Source organism: Lactuca virosa, chromosome 4 (genome assembly GCF_052849685.1).
Source record: "Lactuca virosa cultivar CGN04683 chromosome 4, Lactuca_virosa_CGN04683_v6, whole genome shotgun sequence".
In the NCBI taxonomy this organism is placed as follows: Eukaryota; Viridiplantae; Streptophyta; class Magnoliopsida; order Asterales; family Asteraceae; genus Lactuca; species Lactuca virosa.
In genome coordinates, this window is record NC_136429.1 from 142,297,850 (window position 1) to 142,313,589 (window position 15,740).

Genomic DNA, 15,740 nt, shown 5'->3' on the forward strand with positions numbered 1-15,740 from the left:
AAATGTAATATTGAGGCTAGAATCCAATCACAATATATTATAGCTTAGAAGAGGTATGCCGTAATCCAAGCTATAACATATTTGAAAGGTAGGTGAATGACGATTCACCAATTTCCACCATGAAAAACGAAATATAGATATTAGGTTTTTAATTGGTTCTTAGAAATTCCTAGATTCTTTTGAGATTCAATGAACTTTTCAAAGGCATGTTTCAATCTCGAGTGTGCCCTCCAAGTTTTGTGACTGGGATACCGAGGATCACAAAACGAGGTGTGAAGTAACCATGCAAATCACTTGGTACACTCAATGTTTATTACTCAATCGATGTGCCGGTTAACCACACGAGCTCCACCGACCTATAATAAACTTTAAGTCACCCTTTACCTACCTTGTTAAGTCCAAGTTAGTGTGCCGGTTAACCACACGAGCTCCACTAACGACTTAAACAAAGTGTAAAGTGTAATTTCATGGATTAGCACCTTATTCACATTTTCCTAAAGTAACTAAGATTGAGAATTTAATAAAAGCATTTAGTTACTTTATAATATTCATCATACTTTTAATGAGAATTTATAAGTCCTTGTCCTACCCGTTCGGCTAACGACCCTCCACCGATCAAGGAAGCGGTGGGTGAGAGTGGACACCCATTAAGTTGCCATTTTATAGGCAACAACCTTATACCCCCCTTATAGACCGGCTTCGTGAATGAGGCGTACTAGCAGTAAGACGACTTGACGTTATACATATATATATTAGTAACTTATAATATTATAAAGTATAAGGGTTGAATTTTAACTTTTAAAATTCTAAGGGTTGGAACTAAAGTTTTAATCAAGACTTTACATGTTCCAAAACTTGAGGGCAAGCTTTGTAAACTTCCAAAACTTTTCATTTCTTATAACTTATGAATTAATTGAGTAATAAAAATGAAGACTCTTCATTTTTATAACTCTTGTGTTCTTTTAATGGCTTTAATAAAAGTGAGACTTTTGGTTTTCCATAACTTGAGGACAAGTTATGGACTCCATTAAAACACATTATGATCATGAATTAAACTACCATGAAGGTTACAAACAATTCCTATGATCATCTAATCTTCATAAGTTCAAGAACATGAATATGAACACTTTCAAGAATCAAAAATTACACTTAAAAAAACTTGTAATTTTAATAATTGCCATTGTAAATGGATTAGCATAAACATTACACCATCTAAAACAAGCTTTAAAACATCAAAACAGTTTAGGGTAATGTTTCTAGTCCATTTTCAGCAACAAATGTGCAAACTTTCATACGAGCAGAAAACAGAAAAACGATTTTTTTTCAAGCTGTTTGCACACAAAAAAAAACAACAAACAAACCTAGGCTCTGATACCACTGATGGGATTTGAGCATTCTAACACTTCCTAAGTGTACATGCAACCCTAATAACCTTGGATCTATGTTTGTCTAATTATCATGCAAAGTTGAATTCCAAGGTTATATTCCTATCTAGCATACATGGGGAACATTTTTAACTTGAATGAAAGATAGAATAACTTACCTTGTTGTTGATTATGATCCTTGAAACCTTGTGAGCCTAGCACCCCAAGTGTGATGCCTCAAATGCTTCACACAACACCAAATGCAAAGGAGTAAACTTTGAGAGAATCTTACACTTGCAAAATCGGCTCTAGCCCTCTTGTTTCTTAGTGTCGCCGATTTTGGTGGAGAACATGTTGCTTATATAGTGTGTCACATCTAGGGTTACACCATGTAAACCCTAATGTGACATGACTCTTCATTTCCATGACCCATGGGTTTGTAACTCCCATGGAGCCTCCATGGAGCATTCAATGGGTTTAACCCAACTTGATTATCCATGGAGCCTTTTAGCCCACTATACAAGTTATGGATGATTTACATGATCAACCCATATATTTAATTAGTCATCTTTTGATCACTTAATTAATCCTAGATTAATTCTTGATCAATACTAATTAAATAATACTATTAATATATTAGAACTTATAATATATTAATAAACCACAAGTGTTATTTCTCTCATTTAGTCTATCCAAATGCATGATGCCATGCAACCCAAATGGACCATGCCGGGTCGGGTCAAGTACATACCAAAAATAGTTATGGACTTAGACACCTTATCCAACAAGACATACCAAGCCATTGCCCCTGTCAATGTCCAGATCATCCCTAAGAAGCTCAATAAACCATGTCCAATTATCTTTATTTTCAATATCCACAACAGCCCAAGCTATTGGGTACACTTGTACGTCTTCTTGATATCAACTATCAACTCCCTAAGTTTCAACTTGGGTTTGTTGGCAATCTCAGTAATGTAATGTCTGCCTATCCATTCAGGGGTAACCATGGCTCCAAATTTGAACTTTCTACCACATACATGAGTCTGTACCAAACTTTTTACTTGAACTGTTTTATCATTGTACATCCACCCTGCATACAGTCTAAAAGGACACTGATTCTCCTTCTCCTTTTCCTGACCCCTCTTTCCACATCTCACTACTAACCTTGTGCTGTCACATTTATCATAATACAGCCCATATCTGTTTGCCACTGCATAGTTTTGAATACAAAACTTTAGTTGTGCCATAGACTCAAACATGTCACCTAACTTGGGTTCCATAAGATCCCATCTTGTATTTGGATCATGAATTCTGTGATTTTTCTTCACTTTCTCACTTTCTTCGACAACCTCTTCATCACTTTGCCAGTCACCAGCATGATAAACTTGTGCTCTAACCTCATCAGCTTTGCTAGAATTGCGTAGATTATCATCACTAAGAAGTACATTCAGAAAAGAATCCTTACATTTGTTCAGAGGAGAAAGAAATTCGTTCTGAGGTTCATGATCCATGTAGATACTGTGCAGCTCGAAATCCATCTCACTCAGGCCTGCGAATGGCTCGTACAAACCACCAAAGACATCGTTTGAGAAATCCATCGCCTTCGTTGAGAATTCCAACTGATTTTGGTGTTCAGTAACGTCGCATCCGTTTAAATTTGAGAGTAATTTTTGGTGTGAGTAAATTAGGGTTCACAATTAGTTTAGCATGTATTGAGAGTAACAGAGGGTGATACGGGATAAATGGGGGGAAGCGGCTGATCCTTCTTCCCGCTCATTGTGGTTACCGGCACGTGGCCTCCTATTTAAGTGAGAATCACCGGTTACAAACATGTTTATCAGGTAATAGGGCAATTACGACACAAAGTAGACAACTACCTGGTTTCTCTGGACCTAAATTGTGGCCAGGGGTTAAACTGAACATTTTAGACAATCTCGAGGGTTTTTATGCCATTTGGCCTTGTTTTCTTACATGTTTGGTCTAGATCCAAACAAACCAAGTAGGGATTCAAATTTTGGAGAAAAAACTCCACAAGAAAACAGGATACGAGTCATACGACTGGGTGTCGAACGAACCAAATAGAATTCAGAATACGTGCCTCTTCAGATGAATCACATGATCATCAACTAACAATTAGGGTTTAAAGAAACCCCAACTTTATCAAGGGTTCAAGCTAACAATTGCCGAGCTGTGGTGAAACCAAAATTGTTATGATTGGACTCTGATTGACCTGAAGAACAGAGGATTTTGAATATGGAAATTGTGAAGTTTTTATTTTAAGAGAGAGAGAGAGAGAGAGAGAGAGAGAGAGAGAGAGAGAGAGAGAGAGATCACGGGTTTCAGTTCATATGCTGTTCTGAAGCATTTGATCGAAAAACATAAAGTCAACAAACAACAATGGCGAGATGGTCCGGCGGTTTTAGATGCTTGCTTCTTCTCGTTGCAATCGCCTTCATCTATACCCAGGTGAAATGTTGCTATCAGTTGCAATTTCTTTCGTTTTCTATGTTATTTCAGTTTGTGTTGAACTTCTGCTGCATTGTGATTCAAATTTATTGAATTTCTTAATATCTAAAATCTATGATCCAACTTTCTCCAGTATATGAGGACCTAGTAGTTACACAGGCAAGAAGCCTGTTAGATACATAACAGCAAACGATTGATAAAAGACGCTATAAAATTTGATTTACTTCAAAATGCTTTTCTAGGCATACAATACAACTGTCCTTTATGCTCGCTATTTTCAAAATGAATTGGTCAAAAAATTTACCTAATTATACTAATTTCATCCAAATGGAAAGCAAATTTCAATTCCATAATTCATAGATTGAAGTACAATGCAATATTTGAAAGAAACGAAAGCAGGATGCTTTAATGCACAAATAAATGAAAGAAGTTTGCTATTTTTGCATTTAGCCCTAAAACTTGTTTTGTTTTTATGTCACAACAGGTGAGGCTGTTTAAGGCCCAATCTGAGTATGCAGACAAAATTGCAGTTGCAGTAAGTATTATATCATACAACACTGTTTCCCTTATGATTTTTTTCCTTCCATTTGTCATTTTCTCAAATACTCTTTTACCATCATTTATTCAGACAACATTTTATCCATAGTCATACAACTTAATGGGAAAAAATAACAGTTCCTTATTTAAGGGGATTCTGTAGGAATTAAGTTTTAGAGTTGATAATCGCAAACACATGCATAATCTTGAGTACCAGGTTTATCGATTTAACTACTTACCTATTTTCTGTATTGATTAAACCATTTTACCTATTTTGATTTTTCCCGGTTATCTGATTTTGAAAAAAAAAAGGAAAAATACAGAAAGCACAATGTACTTTCACTGTTTTATCGATTTAGCAATTGAACTATTTTTTTTTTTATGATTATTATAATAATGGCTCAGTGTTTAAATTGAAAATTTTAAATAACAGGTGGAAGGGGAAAATCATTGTACAAGCCAGATGCGGTTTTTGATTGATGAGATAAGTATGCAGAAACAAAAGGTGGTGGTTTTGGAAGGTAATTATGGTGGTTAGGGGTTTTCAAAATCCATAATTTTAACATATACATCCTTTTTCATTTGGAAAGAAAAAGGATTCAATTCATATCCAGCCTTCTTCATCTTTTACTTGTATTTTCAGAAAAAGTGAGACGCCAAGAAGAGGAGTGTGAGCAATTGAGGACACTTGTTCAAAATCTTGAAAGTAAGTCCAAATCATCAAAAGTGTCTCTTATTTCTATATATTTAGGCATTGCTTCTTTTTTACTTAATGGGCTTAATCTGGCAAGCTATATATGGGTGTTCCTTTTGACTTAATACAGAGAGAATGGCTTAAAACTTAATAGAGAAAGTCAGAGATTTTTTCTTTCCATTTCCCCAAGTGTGTTGTCGTTTTCTCAATTTTTTTAAACAACATTTCATCTGAACAACAGTTGATGCAATTTGTAGGGAAAGGAGTGAAAAGCTTGTTTGAACAAGTAAAGGCACCAGTTGCAGCTGTTGTTATTATGGCTTGCAATCGTGCTGACTATCTAGAAAGGACTATCAACTCTATTTTTAAGTAAGTGGTTCTATTTTTATTTTTTGAGGGCTAAATGCAAGATATAGAAACATACATTCATTCATTTGTTCATTATAACATCCTATTTCATTCTACTTCCAATTTCCTTTTCCTATTGAGGCATTGTACTTTGAAAAACTTACCTAATTTTAGTTTTTTTTTTTTTTTTCTTATCTAAGACATTGTATTTTGAAAAGTCTACCCAATTATATCAGTGAAAATTGCTTTGTTTTGGATGACATTGCTATAGTAAAAAAAGAAATGAAAGTACATCGCCATTTCTTGTATTTAACCCTATTTTTGGTGTACTTCATTTGAGCATTTATTGTCTAATTATTTGGCCCAACTTGTCATGATTTGAACTGTTAAATCCATCCTTAAGTATGTTTTTAAGGGCTAAATGCAAAAAAAAAAAGCAACATACTTTCATTTACTTGTTTATTATAGCATCCTACTTTCCTTTCTTTTTATTGCAACATCGTGCTTTCACATTTATTGTATTAAGGCATGGTACTTTACCTATTTTTAGTTTTTCCTTTTTCTATGACATTGTATTTTGAAAAATCTACCAAATTATAGCAGTTAATTTCTTTGTATTTAGATGACATTGCTATAATTGGGTAGAATTTTCAAAGAAGAATGATGTAATAGGATGAAATGAAAGTAGGATGCTATAATAAACTAATAAATGAAACCACATTACCATTTCTTGCATTTAACCCTGTTGTAATGCAAGTCAACTTTGCATCTGTTGACTAATTATTTGGCCCAACTCTTCATAATTTCAGGTATCATGGCACTGTTGCATCAAAATTTCCGGTTTTTGTATCCCAGGTATATTGCATTTTGATGTTATTATGAAAGAGGCTAAACTCTCTCTCTCTCTCTCTCTGTATATGTATATATATATATATATATATATATATATATATATATATATATATAATTTTAACATTTTCAGGATGGGTCAAATTCTGATGTTAGAACAAAGGCTATGAGTTACAATCAGTTGACCTACATGCAGGTAGATCTTTGTCATCATTATTATTAATATTTTTCCCATTAATTGTTATCTGGATAAAAGATGTATGATAATTTTTTTTTGAGAAAATGACACATACTTGGGGAAATGGAAGGAGAAAACAGATGGGGGTAAATTCGTTAAAAGTTAGGACATAATGATCAAAGCTTCATTTTTCCAGACTTAATTTATTAAGTTGTTCTTTGTGCATTAAGTGAAATACCCTATTAAATCCTCTCCCATTAACTCCATTAAGTAAAGAAAATATATAGTACTCAAGTCTTAATTAAAGAGCAATATTATTGGTAACAATTGTCTACCAATAATAGGAATATATGTTGTTTTTTTTTCTATACTAGCAAAATACTTACATTTCTCTACCAATATGGGCAATGTACTTTGTTTACTAGTTACTAGTTACATATTGCTATTATGGTAAAAAAAAAATGTAAGTATGTTGTTATTATGGATAATAAATTGTAAATCCTTTGCTATTACACATAAAAAATGTAATTACATTGCTATTATGGGTAAAAAATATAAGTGTGTTGCTATTATGGGAAATCAACTCCAATTTTTTTAAATATCATTGTTGCAGCACTTGGATTATGAACCTGTGGATACTGAAAGGCCTGGGGAATTAATTGCATATTACAAGATTGCACGTAAGAATGTTTTTACCTCAATTCCATTTCTATATATTTTCAAGAATGTCTTTTTTTTTTTTTTTTTTTTAAACTCTCATATTTTCAGGCCACTACAAATGGGCACTGGATCAATTGTTTTACAAACATAATTTTAATCGGGTCATCATACTTGAAGGTACTTTTTAGCATTCTACTTTCATTTCTTCTTATTACAACATTATAAAATATAACCATTATAGCAATGGGTAACCGGATTAAAAGGTAGCAGGTTGATTCTTCGGTTGAATCTATTTCCCTTTGATCTGTTCTAAAGCTCTTAGAAGTTGAAAGTCAAAAAGACTTGAGATTATATAAATCCTTATGTGATGCAGATGATATGGAGATCTCTCCTGACTTTTTTGATTATTTTGAGGCTGGAGCAGACCTCCTTGACAAAGATAGGTAAGTCTTTGGTATGAACTGGAATGACATATATATGATATATTATCTATAAATATTGGGTAATATAAAAAATAATAATAATAACTATGTATTTTCATCGATTTGTTTATCATAGCATCATCCTCTCATTTATTTCTGTTACAACATTGTACTATGAAGAATCTACCCAATTATAGCAATGTCAAATACAAATCAGTTTTCAGAGATATAATTAGGTAGATTTTTTCAGTGCTAGAAATAGAATTGGGTAGCTTTTTCAGAGGATAAGACAAAATATCAAAAGTAGGATGCTATAAAAAAAAGTAGTAAAAAGAAATAAAAGTAGGATGCTATAATACACAAGTTATTAAAAGCGTGTTGCTATTTTTGCATTTAGCTTTTAATTTTTTTTCAATGTTGAGAAGTTGTTATCTTTTAAACCATGATATTGATAGGTCCATCATGGCTATCTCCTCATGGAATGACAATGGGCAAAAGCAATTTGTGCATGATCCTTGTAAGTCTATAACTTTCATCATAAATAATAAACCATGGGTGGGACCTACATAGAAGCCAGGGTGTATGTACATAACACCTGTGCATACCTTAAAGAAAGTTTTTGTAGTTCATAGTACATTGGTTTCTTCTTTTTTATCATTTAAATTTTATAATTTATTGTCTTAACAAGAACATAACAAAGGAGTGAAATTAAATTCCATTTTGGTGAATCTTGCAGATGCATTATATCGTTCAGATTTCTTTCCTGGGCTTGGATGGATGCTATCTAAACCTACATGGGATGAGTTATCTCCAAAGTGGCCAAAAGCATATCCTTTTATAAATTCTTATTTGCATTTTCTGCTTGTCATTTCAACACACTTTTTCTTTGACTACTTATTACTTACTGGGATGATTGGCTGAGATTACAAGAAAATCACAAAGGGCGACAGTTTATTCGTCCTGAAATTTGCAGAACATACAACTTTGGTGAGCATGTACGTATCACATCTCAATTTTAAATGAAAATTACTTAAAATACCACTGTATCTTGCTCTTGCTAATTACAAATTGCATATAATATCTATTCAGGGTTCTAGTTTGGGCCAGTTCTTCAATCAATACCTGAAACCTATTAGGCTGAATGATGTCACCGTATGTAATTTTTTTTTTTTTTTTTTTTACATTATTGGCATGTATGCATATTAATAATTACTTTGTTTTTTTTTTTTTTTTTTTTGTGTGTGAAAGATTGATTGGAAAAAGATGAACTTGACATACTTAATGGAGGTATGCAAGTTATGATATAATTGATGATTCATTTAGGTAGAGTTTGGTATGATGGTGATTTCTAATGACAAATTGACTATTTCTTTCTTTGTAGGATAAATATGTAAACCATTTTGCAAACATGGTGAAAGATGCAAAGCCTCTTTATGAACCTAATCTTGTTCTAAAGACAAACAATGTAGATGGAGATGTGCGTATACAATATACAGATCAAACAGATTTTGAAGACATTGCTCGCCAATTTGGCATTTTTGAAGAATGGAAGGTATCCTCCTCTATCTCACATTATTTCTTCCAAATAAGATGTTAGGAAAAATATATAATGGTTTGTTTAATCACTACACAACGAATTTTTTTTATATAATTAACTCATGTTTCTTATATTGTTAAGGATGGTATACCAAGAACTGCTTATAAGGGAGTTGTTGTTTTCCGATACAAAACAATAAGGCGAATATTCCTGGTGGGCCCACATTCCTTGGAACAGCTAGGGATTCAAAACGATTAGTGTAATATGATGTGAGTGTGCCCATGTCTTTTTTTTTTTTTTTCTATAATTCTAATATATTTAGGGTTAATGCAAAAGAAAGCAACGTACTCATATAATGTAAATTGTAATCATCCATTCCATTACCTAATATTCTGTTACCCTATCCATGTCCATTCTCCATTCTATTCCTTGTGTGATTCCAGTTTTGTGGTGCAGATTGAAAAAATTGCTTTAGACCATCTCTTTCTCCACAAGACGCAGAATCAAACACACATAAACATATTTATTATATTTGTAGAGAGAGGTACATTGTACACAAACACAATCTTTCTAATTTGTAACATTTATTTTATTTGCTCTCATAAAACAGCTAGATTGATCCAATCCTTTCATTTTGAAATGTATGATTTCTTTTTCCTATGTATCACATTCATTAATTCTGAGAAAACCATTTATCATTCCAAGTTTGTAAATACTAAATATCTAACTCAGATTGCCCAATGAGACATATCTATGACATGCATTCCAAATTTCTGATGTATTAATTCATTTGTTTCTAGTTGAGGCCTCGAAAGAATAAACTAACACCACACCCAATAGAAATCGAATCTAGAAAAAGAAGATTCCACTCAACCCCGCAAACACAACTTGAAAAATCTAAAGCCAAAAAGGACAGGGATATTTTCGTCATTCATCCCTACTCAAATTTCAAAATTTCTACTTTCACTTCATCATTCCCAAAAAAAACCTGTCAGCTGTCACCAGCCCATTTTCCTTACCCTCTTTATAAATTCCTATGTTTCTCCCCACCCTATTTTCATCTCATAACAAAATGTCCATTCTACCCCTCACTCTCACCTTCTTCTCTCTCGTCTTCCTCGCATCTTCTGTTCTTCCTGCCTCTGTTGTTAACCCTAAACTTCCACACGATGCTTTCACCACTTCCAAGAGATTTGAGGGGTCGTCGGACCTCGTCAACCTCCGGTACCATATGGGTCCGGTCCTTTCTTCTCCGATCAACATCTACCTCATCTGGTATGGTAAATGGCTTCCAGCTCAAAAGCTATTGATCAAAGACTTTCTACTATCAATATCCACCACCAAACGCCGTGCTGCCTCCGCCCCCTCCGTCTCCGACTGGTGGAAAACCGTAACGCTCTACACTGACCAAACCAACGCCAACATCTCCAGCGAAATCCTAATCGCCGGAGAATATTCCGATCGGAAATACACCCATGGAACTCACCTCACCCGTCTCACCATGCAAGACGTCATCGCCACCTCCGTTCAATCAGCTCCGTTTACAGTCGATCACAAAAACGGAGTTTACTTAATTCTCACTTCCGACGATGTCACCGTACAAGATTTTTGCCGTGCCGTCTGTGGGTTTCACTACTTCACGTTCCCGTCGAAAGTAGGATACACCTTACCCTACGCATGGGTTGGGAATTCCGGTAAACAGTGCCCGGAGGTCTGTGCTTACCCGTTTGCCGTTCCGGGGTACATGGGTAACGGCGGGCCGCGTTCCCTTGCACCGCCGAATGGTGACGTCGGGGTTGACGGAATGATCAGCGTCATCGGTCACGAGCTGGCGGAGCTGGCGTCAAACCCATTGGTGAACGCTTGGTATGCCGGTGAAGATCCGACAGCGCCGACTGAGATTGGGGATTTGTGTGAAGGGTTATATGGGTCGGGTGGTGGAGGCGGGTACATTGGTCAGGTGATGAAAGACGGGTCGGGTCGGACTTTTAATATGAACGGTAGAAGACGTAGAAAGTTTTTGGTACAGTGGATATGGAGCCCCGTTTTGAAAGCATGTGCTGGACCTAATGCTTTGGATTGATTGTACTGTGTGTTGTGAGGGTGGTACTTATTTGTTAAGAATGTCAAAGGAGCAGAATGGTGGAAGTTAGAGAGGCCTTGGGCAGAATTTTGTTTTTTATTTTATTTTTTGATTTTTATAGTTAGATTATGAAGTCATTAGATTTTTATAAACTGTTTTTAATAATATTGTTACAAAGATATATGTATATAAAACTGATAAATTGGTTACTGAGTTTTTATTCTTTTCATATGATTATCTTAGTTTGAACATGAGATCTTATTTATGGAGTGGTTCAAGTGCCATTTGGTTATTATTTTAGGTTAGGTAATTGAAATTTATATAAACATTTTTATTTTGAACTTCTGGGTTTTAGAGATCTGAAGGGTTTTTTGGTGGGTTCGGTAGAAACGAGATTTGTTTGTGAGTTCATAAGAAACAAAAACTCATGTTCAAGAATTGATTCTTCAAAACCTCATATAAATTTCAATTACCAAACCTAAAATAACCAAGAACTCATGTTGGTGGGAGACTCACGAGAGAAAATCATCAGAGAGTTCTCGAAGATGCCAAACTCAACTGGGTAACGTGAGCACCAAAAATAAGTTTATTAATAAATGATGTAAAACAGATGATTCTAATGACCAAAAACAAGTTTAATAGTAAATGATATATAAAAAATGATTAAATCTTAACAAAAGCGGGATTACTCTTATAAATCGGTATCTTTTTTAAGGTTAGATGGTTGGGATTTACGATTTACAAAGAATGTTAATTTTAAAGTTTTAATTTGTTTTCTTTTGTGTTTATTAAACTAATTACAAATCATTTTTTAATGGATACAAATTAGAAATAATATGCAATATAGTAAGAGAGATTTTGGGATACCCTTATTTAAAACAACTTGTTATCTTTTTGGAAAACTGTTAATTTGTTTATCAGGTATCAAAACGGAATTTAAAAAAAGAATATTTTGATTAATTAATATCGTAGTAAAACGTAATAACTTGAGAAGTTACTTTTAGACTGTATTTGGTATAGATAAGCTAGTTTATTTTTGGAGTTTATTTGTAACATCCTGTTTCGAGTCGTTTTCTTAATTCGGAGCCGTGACTCAAAGATCAATTATCATAAGGCTTCGGTCTTTGAGGAAAGAGAGGTTTAGATCCATTTGGATGTGTGTAATGTAGATTATGTGATCCAAGAGTTCGGTTTGTGCTTTGGAGCCCAAGGGGATAATGGTAAAAGTGATGGTTCAGACCTTTCATGAATTAAGGATTTAAGTTCATAAGGTTGTGAGGCAAAAGAGAGAGTTGATAGGAGTGTAAGGCTTCTCATTACCTTTCCGAGCATATAAAGAATGTCGAAATCGAAATCAGGACGAAGAAGTTATGGCTTTCGGAAGACCCGGTATAGCCTTGAGCTGACGTATATGTATGGTATGCGGTATTTTGGGGAACTCGCTAAGCTTTGTGCTTACGGTTTCATATTTATGGTTTCAGATACTTCCGGTTCGAAAGGGAATGACTCGGCGTGACTGCACAACATCCCCCAGAGTTTATTCTGCATTTGATTAATCGTAATTTTTACTCTGATGATTAATACTATTTTTTTTACTACGAATGATTTTGGGAATGGAATGTTATATGAATTAATGTTATTAAAATGAAAAAATTTCTCTGAATTTTCGGGACGTTACATTATTGCAATTTAGGCTATGTTTTGTGGTAGTTGATAGCTAAAAAGTAGCTGCTAGTTGATAATTTAGCTGGTAAATCATAACATTTGATAAAACTATTTGATAAGCTAGTTGAAATATACGAAATGATATGTAGAAAATTCGAGTTTTTTTATATAATTAATAAGTGTATATTTGAGATAAAAAACGAACTCGATAAAATCGTTGAAACACTAGTTTGAGTACCTTTTGAAAAAGTTGGTGGTTATATATATATATATATATATATATATATATATATATATATATATATATATATATATATATATATTTCATGACAACCTAAAAAAACTTAAAATATAAGTTAGTTGTATCATTTTACACGTAATCTTAGTGTTTGGTGAGACCAACAAAATAACTCACTGTAGCTTACAAACTATAGCTTTGGTAAATTATTTACGATAACTTATTAATAAGGTAGTTTATCATCTAGAGTGCAAACACATCCCTAGTGTTTGGCAAAGTCTCGTTATAAATGTAATGATGAAATAACTTATCAAACCACATTACTTAAGTCAATAATCATATAAATAATCAAAGCTATACAAATCGATTATTTTTCATATTAATAATCACATAAACAGAAGTAGAATTTGTTTAAAATGATTATGACAATTTCAAATTGTAATAATTAGTTCAAAAGCACACATCCGAAAAACCCTTCAACGATAAACGAATTAGAGTCAAACTTAACCGAGTTCTAATCTTTCTCCAATTAAATTCGTGCTGCATCTAAAACACTAGTCGAGTTATCGAATTAAAATTGAGCTTAGCCTAGTATTGTTTTGTAACATCCCATTTTTCGAGTCCAAAAATTTCGTTTTCAAAACATTATTAGAGTCATCAACCATCCAAAATCATAAGTAAAATCATAATCGTGTATCATAAACATCATAGTATCTGTCTCAGATCAAATCTCATATCCAAATATCAGAGTCTAGCTCCCAGGCTAAAGACTGTGGTGTGTGTCATGCGATCATCCCGAGCCCTTCCCAGTGCTAGTGGAAGTACCTGAAACCAAAACTGAAAACAGTAAGCACAAAGCTTAGTGAGTCTCCCCAATCTACCACATACCATCTACACATAGCATGTAACTAGGAGATACGGGACACGCCCACACTCGTGGAGATACGGGCCTCACCCACACTTCGCTATCTAGGAGATACGGTCCTCGCCCACACTCCACTGTCTAGGAGATACGGGCCTCGTCCACACTCCACTGTCTAGGAGATACGGGCCTCGCCCACACTCCACTATCTCTGAGGTACGGGCCTCGCCCATGCTCAGCTACTTCGAGATACGGGCCTCGCCCACACTTGACTATTATGAGGTACGGGCCTCGCCCACACTCAACTACTAAACCCAACATACAAGTATCACACAGACAACATGTAAAGCTAATCTACTGCTCATTCATCATATTTAACTACTACTATGAGATAAGGGCCTCGCCCACGCTCTGCTAGGATAGGATACGGGCCCCGCCCACACTCAGCTACTATCATATCACACTACAGGCCGACCTTGGTGCCGTAGACCCGTTCCTACTGAAGAAGAACTCACCTCGTATAACTGGCTGCTGATATCCCGAGTGAGAAATCCCTGTCCGCTGCTCCGGCGACTCCCCGGCTACAATCACATAACATTCTGAATCAACTGATGATTCCTCATGGAGTAAATGACCAATTTACCCCTCTGGTCAAAGTCAAAGTCCTGGTCAGAGTCAACTTCCAGGTTGACTCTACTCGCCGAGTCCTACTATGGACTCGCCGAGTTTCCTAACTCACAATTCTCTAACTCGCGACTCGACTCGCCGAGTCGGGGCGTAGACTCGTCGAGTCCTTCTACTTTCAGATCCTTGTTCTAACTCACTGAGTCCTCTTCCACTCACGGATTCAACTCGCAACTCTCAAATCGGAGAAATCGGGAGTTTGCACTCCTACTCGCCGAGTCCAATGAACGACTCGTCGAGTCCTATGCATGTCTTCACTAAACAGTTGATTCTAATCGATTCCAGTGCATCAAATTCATAGATCTGAGCTTCTAGGGCCGATATAACACGTAAAGTTGCCAACTTCACGTACATGCATAGAGGTATGAAGCTAAAACACTAAAATAAGCTAGAAATGGGAAGCTAGGGTTTGGAACAAGGCCTTGCTTTGCATAAAGGTAGCTACTTTGAGCTCTTGGAGCTCAATGATGTCCAGATCTATAGTTCACTACCCTAAGGGAGCTCCAATCTCGAGTTTGGACCATGAAATGTCCCAAAAGTGGCAAAACAAGCATATATGAAGATCTACTAGGAAAATAAACAAGGTAGAGGCTTTATTACCAGATGAAGTAGCAAATGGAAGCTAGTTTCTGGATCTCCTTCTTCTCATTTTCACCTTCTCTCCTTCCTTCTCTTCTACACTTCCAAGAATACACCAAAACACTCAAAATCAAGAAGGAATCACTCAACTCACCAATGGAGGGATAGGATTTTGAGGGGGAACACTCTAGAGGTGCTGGAGGCTGGGATGGGGGCTATAAGGACGTTTAAATAGGGTACAAACCCTAAGAATTAGGGTTTCATCCAGACTGGCAGACTCGCCGAGTCGGGAACTATGGACTCGTCGAGTCGCCACGCCTACTCCACGTGCTAATTCGCTGCTACTCGACGAGTTAAGGCCACTGACTCGTCGAGTAGCTTCTAAAATAAAAGAAAAATAATATTTTAAATGCATACCAGGAATGGGGTGTTACATGTTTGTTTAGTTTGAGTTCCTTTTTTTTCTCTTGTTGTCTTGTTGTCTTGTAGTTTTGCTTTTTTGTTTTTCTTAATTTTTTGAACAATTTTTTAATGATTGGTGTTACCTTTTCAAAATACAAGGAATTTGATTTAA

General features: G+C 35.2%; 2 protein-coding genes across 2 annotated transcripts; both read left to right on the forward strand.

Annotated features, from left to right (window-relative positions):
- The first annotated feature begins 3,350 nt into the window (after positions 1–3,350).
- LOC145107499 (alpha-1,3-mannosyl-glycoprotein 2-beta-N-acetylglucosaminyltransferase-like) lies at positions 3,351–9,753 on the forward strand. Its single transcript, XM_079044392.1, has 18 exons — positions 3,351–3,830; positions 4,315–4,365; positions 4,801–4,888; positions 5,011–5,073; positions 5,319–5,430; positions 6,219–6,264; positions 6,392–6,454; positions 7,050–7,116; positions 7,205–7,273; positions 7,470–7,539; positions 7,974–8,035; positions 8,255–8,344; positions 8,419–8,513; positions 8,608–8,670; positions 8,767–8,805; positions 8,900–9,070; positions 9,197–9,324; positions 9,512–9,753. Exons 1-17 carry the CDS (start codon positions 3,762–3,764, stop codon positions 9,311–9,313), a joined length of 1,335 nt encoding a protein of 444 aa, XP_078900518.1. The 5' UTR covers positions 3,351–3,761; the 3' UTR covers positions 9,314–9,324; positions 9,512–9,753.
- Positions 9,754–9,884: 131 nt separating this feature from the next.
- LOC145107501 (protein EXORDIUM-like 5) lies at positions 9,885–11,351 on the forward strand. Its single transcript, XM_079044393.1, has one exon. The coding sequence runs from the start codon at positions 10,092–10,094 to the stop codon at positions 11,136–11,138; it is 1,047 nt and encodes a 348-aa protein (XP_078900519.1). The 5' UTR covers positions 9,885–10,091; the 3' UTR covers positions 11,139–11,351.
- The last annotated feature ends 4,389 nt before the right edge of the window (positions 11,352–15,740 follow it).

Excerpts from the sequence above, each read along its gene's own strand:
- LOC145107499 (XM_079044392.1), top strand. The coding sequence starts at position 3,762 with ATGGCGAGATGGTCCGGCGGTTTTAGATGCTTGCTTCTTCTCGTTGCA. Across the intron at positions 5,431-6,218 it reads ACTATCAACTCTATTTTTAA|GTATCATGGCACTGTTGCAT; the intron begins GTAAGTGGTTCT and ends TCATAATTTCAG. Across the intron at positions 7,117-7,204 it reads TGCATATTACAAGATTGCAC|GCCACTACAAATGGGCACTG; the intron begins GTAAGAATGTTT and ends TCATATTTTCAG.
- LOC145107501 (XM_079044393.1), top strand. The coding sequence starts at position 10,092 with ATGTTTCTCCCCACCCTATTTTCATCTCATAACAAAATGTCCATTCTA.